This window comes from Dermacentor silvarum, chromosome 1 (genome assembly GCF_013339745.2).
Source record: "Dermacentor silvarum isolate Dsil-2018 chromosome 1, BIME_Dsil_1.4, whole genome shotgun sequence".
Lineage (NCBI taxonomy): Eukaryota > Metazoa > Arthropoda > Arachnida > Ixodida > Ixodidae > Dermacentor > Dermacentor silvarum.
Genome location: NC_051154.1, coordinates 98,007,039 through 98,013,296, shown reverse-complemented (window position 1 = coordinate 98,013,296; position 6,258 = coordinate 98,007,039). Strand labels below are relative to the sequence as shown.

Genomic DNA, 6,258 nt, shown 5'->3' with positions numbered 1-6,258 from the left:
CACGTTAAGCGAAATATGCAGGGCCCTGTATGTATATGGCTGATTTTGTTGAATCACGCAAATTACTGTTTCCTCTAGCTTGCACAAAGCTGATGAACAATGCGCTTTAATTTAGTGTTCCGTCTCTACATTGTACTGAGCGCAGAACGACGTCAAGCGAGGCAAAGTTGCAGGGCTTGAGGGGCTTTAGCAGCGCTCACCCTCTTCCTCTTCACAACCACAACCTTCCCGCGCGCCGCTCGGTAGGTTTTCCGAGGAGGAAGGATCACGTGAGCGGCCTCAACCAATTGTACAACGACGCGGGGGGTCGGCGTGGTGGCGGCGCGACGCGCGGTAGTAGCGGACCATTCTTCCCGCGCGCAGTGCCGCCGTCGTGACGTCATTGAGTCGTTCTCGCCTATTCTATGGTTCCGTGTTGGCGTACTGACCGTTCGACAGGCGAGCCCTTTTCGCGCTTTTGGAATTAGCGTGCTGTAAGCAGACTACATATCAGTTCTGTAGTTTTGCACAACCAGCAGCCATCGGTGCCGGGTCCTGGGCGTCAAGTTTGTACTGCCACGCAGCTACAGCCGGCGTTTGAATACTCTCGGCATGGGCTCATCAGAGTCGGAGGCAGCGCAGCAAGGCATGTTCAACGCAAAGGGTGTTACGCTTATAATAGAGGCCGTCAACGGACTCGTGAAATCGCCAGAGCCAGAAATCCGCATTCTCAATACGCCAAAGATCAGCCTGAGCAACATGAAGTCCCGTATCGACGCAGCGTTAATGGTGTCGGCTGGGTCGTCCAATGCCAACCAGCAGCCGCGTCCTTCCGAAGAAGACGCGGCGGCGTCGCCAGGTCCGTCTCGGCGCAGTGGCAGGACGTCCATTCCTCGCGAACAATCAGCTCAGCCGGCGCCCAAGAAGGCCAGAGTAGATCGCCCCGAGCCGCAGAGTGAGCCCAAAACCGGCAGCGACACTCCGCGATCGCTCCGCAGCGGGCGCAGCTATGTGAATGATTCGCCGACTGCTCTGAAAACGACTATCGTGCTGACCAAAAAGACTGCGAACGCCGGCGCTGCGACACCGGCGACTGCTAAGCACACAGCAGCAGTAGTGGAAGAGCCTGCTGCACCAGAAGCATCGGCGCCGACACCGGCGTCACCGTCGCCACCGCAAGTGCAGAAGCCCGCCAAGCAAGCCACACAAAAGGCGGGTTCCTCGAGCTCGCGGTCAAAGCAAGACCTGGCAGAGCCACTTCCTGACCTCTGGCACATCTCGCCCAAGATAGCGGAAGAAATGAAAAGTATTGCATTCCGACATTTCCATTTCTCCATCTGACTGAGCGCGTGCCGAGCTTTCAAGGATTTTATTTCTTTCGTTTCGTTTCTAAGTGCCGAATGTTCTTGTCCTCATACTCGCTGTCGTTTGTAATGCGGCTTTTGAAAAAAAGAAAAAAAAAAAAACTTTCACTGGCCCAGCTTGGGTTTTAGCAACATTCTGCCCCCGACCGTGCACATGTGTTTATTTCATTTCACGTCAGCGGTTTTAAATACCCAAGTAGGTGACTGAGATTTCATGCAAACGTTTTGGAGTAGGCGTGAACTCTCTCAGCCGCATTTGTAAGGAATTTTGAAGAAAAATAAAATGCACTGGAAGAAGGAGGTACAATGTTTTATATCAGTTTAGTCACAAATACTGTAATCGATTGATTTGGATGTATGAGCAGTGTTGAGCCTAATGAAGCAGAATTTAGTGTTCATGGAATCTGAGTAAGTACAAAGAATTTCACTGCTTGGCTTTACTCTCTGGCTTCATTTTACAGTCTTCCGTGATATATTCATGCAGAACTTCAGTTTCATTGCATCAAGTGCTCAGAATAGCAGATGCTCAGCTAATGCTCTCGCAGCAATGTGACATGCAGTTAAGTCTGCAAACAAAAATGTGTGGGATTGGTACGGTGTGTACTAAAGAAGCTTAATCAACAAAAAGTCTGTGCAGCAATATGCAATCCAAGACGTTTCATCAGGTTTCAGATTTTATGGTAGTATGTATTCACAAGTGGGGCTCGAGCATTTCAATTTTTCTCATTGTGTTGGTGTGATGTTACAGGGCACAATATGCCATACATCAATATGGGGACATATTCTGAAACCTTCCACTTCAGCGATAGTTCGCCTAGGCGACAATTTCGCCTTCAGGTGCGCGCTGATTGGCTGGTTAAGCAAAATTGAATGACGTTGGGCTCAACCAGCCAATCAGCGCGCGCCTGAAGGCGAAATTGTCGCCTAGGCGAACTATCACCGAAGTGGAACGTTTTAGAATACGCCCCCTGATGGCTGTAACAGTAAGGTGGACTCTTGTGGCTCTAGCAACATGTGCTACTTTGTCACACTCTGAAAATGATTGGCAGTTGTGCTTGAATGGTACTGATGCAAACTGTTGCTCAAGTGAATGTTATGTTTTAAGTTTCTCAACAAAAGTCACATATTACTGACCCTTGTGCACAGGTCAATAAATGGTGTGTGTGCTAGGGTCAAATACATTATATATATATAACTGCGGACAGTCGCACACCTGAAACTTGACTGCTTTTGCAACTGTTCATATTTGCTTACGTAAGTTGTATCTGCTTCTCTTGCATGATGTGCTGCATTGTGGTGCTTTTTTATTTTTTTAACAGGTGTATTGTGAGTACATGTTGAATAATCTTGGCACAGGTTAGCTTCTGTCTTGTGAAAACCAAAGCAGAAAATATGAGCCTGTCATTAAGATGTTGCAGGCACCAAGGCAGCACACTCACTGATAACGGGTTAAGTGTATGTCTAGATATGCCAGCATGTAAATGCAGTAGTGATGTCATGAAGGTGCTATTTTCACTTCTTTTGTGTGTATGACCCAGTACAGCATACCATGGTTCAGTTATTATTTTTTTTTTTTGCACATGTAGCATTTTATTGTAACCATAAGTCATTGTTACACATTGAGTTTGTGGTATACGATGTAATCAATTTAGGTCAAGTGGTGGCTCTCGTGGTCATGGGCTGGCAGCTGTTCAGTGTATTAGATAACTTCAAAGTTGATGCTGTCCTTTAACAAAAATGATGCCCACAAGAATGAAAGGATATAAGGTGTCCTGTTAACGATGCATGTGGTAATTATAACCAAATATTTGTACAGCTGAATGCTTGTGAAGGGGTAATAAAGAAAAATATTACATTGAGGTAGTGTGGTAGATTACACTTCTGGAAAACCATATAGGTGGCATTTGCAAAACTAGTGGAGGCCTTCAGTATTATGGAAAAACAACGGCAAAATATGGTGCTGATGCTCAGAAAGAATCCAAATACAATAAAAGCATTGCTAAACCTGCAACATGTTACCTAGCAGTGGACATTTGGCATGAAATAAAAAATGAAACTGACTTTGCTAATAAGCTTTCTTCACAGAACATCTCCAGTTAGTTCTGAAAGAGTTACCTACTACTGTAGCTTTATCAAGTATCTCCCTTTAATGTTACTTTGAAAAGTGAGTGCTATGTTTTGTAAAGGTTGAGAGTATTTTAACTGAAGATGAACTTGTTGAACCACATAGTTGGACTTTCCTGTGGTTGTCAACATAATAGTGCTTTAACTGGTGCTTGCTTTGGTGTCCTTCTAAAAGGTGTTCTGCATACACTATTTGCAGGGTGACAGAATTACTGTGCCTTCGAGTTAAATGGGTACTGACATATTTTAGACATTTCATTTCTTGTGTTTAATTAAAGTCCTATTAAACCCGAGAAAAATAGTGACAAGTCTCAGAGCACTGTAAATAATTTAATGTGATAGCTTTTCTACAGCAAGGTTCAGATTTGTTTCCCAGAAGGATATAGTGTTGTCACATTTTGACACCTGCTCTGACTCGCTCAGTTGCTTCGTATGCTGCCACTCATTGTGAAAGCCAATGTAGCAGACAATGGACGACCAAGTGAGCCGGAGTGAGTGTCACAATGTCGCCCTGTCCTGCTTCCATGTGACCACATACTTGCGTCATGACGTCACAACTTGGTATAAACGATGCTGAACTGCCTGTTGGAAACCTATTAAGTTATTTAGAATGCTGGGAGACTTGACAGTACTCTCTGTGGTGTTTAGCGGTACTGGACCTTCATTGAAAGCAAAACACACACAAAAAAAAAAAGGCGGACATATTGTCAGTACCCCTTTAGGTGAATACTATCTGTGTGTGGTGATACGAGTGCCTTAAAGGGGCCCTGAAACACTTTTTGAACATGGTAAAAAAACATTGCGAATGTTTAAACGAGGCTCCTATGAACATGTGAGCCAAATCATTATTGTACTGCATGCAGCAGGGAATTTACATACTTGTGTCAAAAGTAGTGAGCAAGCAGTTGCTTGCTCTTGCATCCGCAATGTTGTCATCGAAAGCAGTTGGCCCAGCAATGCGCTATTGGCTGATTTTACAATCGTGAGAACATTATCAGTAATACATAATTGCTAATTTTGAGTTAAGTAAATGAAAAATGTATATGTCTGCGACCTCAAAAAGACAGAGAAATCATTTTATCTTTGCACTGCGCGTAGCAGCGTCCTGCGTAGCGTAATCTACCGTGGCCGCCACATGGTGCCGTGACACTCAACTTTTGGCCGGGGCTTTGCCCTCTTGGCTTCTCCGCTGTGTAGCTTCCAGCATGCTAGCAGAGATGAAAAGAGAGAAAGCCAGGTATCGGTGCGATGACTCCATTTACAGTTGAAGGATGGCGAAAAACTTTAGCAGCGCAAGATTCGTGAGCCGTCGTACTATAATAGTGAGGCCATGATTAGTTGAAAAAGTGTGTCAGGGCTTCTTTAAATTTTAGTACAACCAGTGCCTTTCAGGTATAATTCCAACATTTCATGTTCTTTTTACCATGTTGTACCAGTGTTTATAATGGGTAACACTGTTTGTGAAGTGTGTTTATAAAGTCAATGAGCACAGCTGCATTTTATGTATCTCTCATCCTGATGTTTGATTTGCTGGGTCACAGTGCTTAGTGTGCACAGGAGCATGCAGTATTGACACATTTGGGAGCTGAGATGCATTCCAAGCAGAATATCTGTATACTACAAGCAGACGTATTATCTTTTTCTGCCATTGTACTTTTATTGTTCTGGCATTTTGATGCATCATTTTCACTTTTACACCAACTTTAAAGGAACAAAAAATAAACATAATTGCACAGTTGTTGATGTCATATTAATAACCAAGGAGTGGTGAAGGGTTCCCACCACACTATTATAATGTTGCTAGAGTTTGAGCTCTTTAGTAGTGTAAGTATGCAATGGAGCAAACATACAAGTAGGAGCTGTTTAACTCTTTCCATGGTGCAAGAAATGGCAAACATTGTACCAAGTTTCCAAGAAATGCAGCTTGCAGGCAAGCCATGTTTTAAAAAAAAGTGCACGGGTTCAACCAGATGACAGTTACGAGAAGACAACACAGAGGCCATCTAGTGTCAAAAACATACTTGAAGCAAGTTTCATTGTGTGGGATGTCGGGTCTGCTGAAGGACAAATCCCATCATAAAAACGTAACAACTGTTTGACTGGCAATGGCGGCGGGCGAGCATACCGACGCTACACTCGTCTTGGTAGCGAAAAGAAAGAGGCCAATCTTCTAGGCCGGGCAGCCTGTTTTTGTAGCCGCCGTCGGTGACGTGTAACTCAGGTGACGCTGCGATGGTGCTGTGCTTTATCGGAAACGCAGTGCAGCGTGTAGCCGTGTTACGCTGGGCTGGAAGATAACGAGGCGGAGGCTGCGTGGAAATATGCGCAGAGTGTGTCGCCACATCACCCCCCCCGCAGAGTGGAGAGCCCTCAGGGCTTGTAAAAATCTGTGCGGCGTACCCGATGTCCATAGAGAGAAGTGACAGAAGCAGGCTGCGATGTCGGGGGTTGTGAATGGATGCCTGTGGGTGCACTGGTAAAAGGCCAATGTTTTAGGCCAGGCAGCCTGTTTTTGTAGCCGCCGTCGGTGACGTGTAACTCGGGTGACGCTGCGGTGGTGCTGTGTTTTATCGGAAACGCAGTGCAGCGTGTAGCCGTGTTACGCTGGGCTGGAAGATAGCGAGGCGGAGGCTGCGCGGAAATATGCGTAGTGTGTGTCACCACAAGTGTAAACACAGCTGTTCACACACAAGGTATTTATTTATTAGTACCTTCCAGAGCCCTCATGGGGTATTGTGTAAGAGGGGCAGGCAGTACAGTGGATACATACATGAATATCAAAATACCTTAT

At 45.3% G+C, this 6,258-nt stretch overlaps 1 protein-coding gene across 1 annotated transcript; it reads left to right on the top strand.

The window, feature by feature from the left end:
• The first annotated feature begins 353 nt into the window (after positions 1-353).
• LOC119433289 (nascent polypeptide-associated complex subunit alpha, muscle-specific form-like) lies at positions 354-5,205 on the top strand. The gene has a single exon (XM_049671496.1). It carries the CDS (start codon positions 592-594, stop codon positions 1,318-1,320), a length of 729 nt encoding a protein of 242 aa, XP_049527453.1. The 5' UTR covers positions 354-591; the 3' UTR covers positions 1,321-5,205.
• The last annotated feature ends 1,053 nt before the right edge of the window (positions 5,206-6,258 follow it).

Bases quoted from the DNA above. Each gene is read 5' to 3' on its own strand.
- LOC119433289 (XM_049671496.1), top strand. From the start codon at position 592: ATGGGCTCATCAGAGTCGGAGGCAGCGCAGCAAGGCATGTTCAACGCA.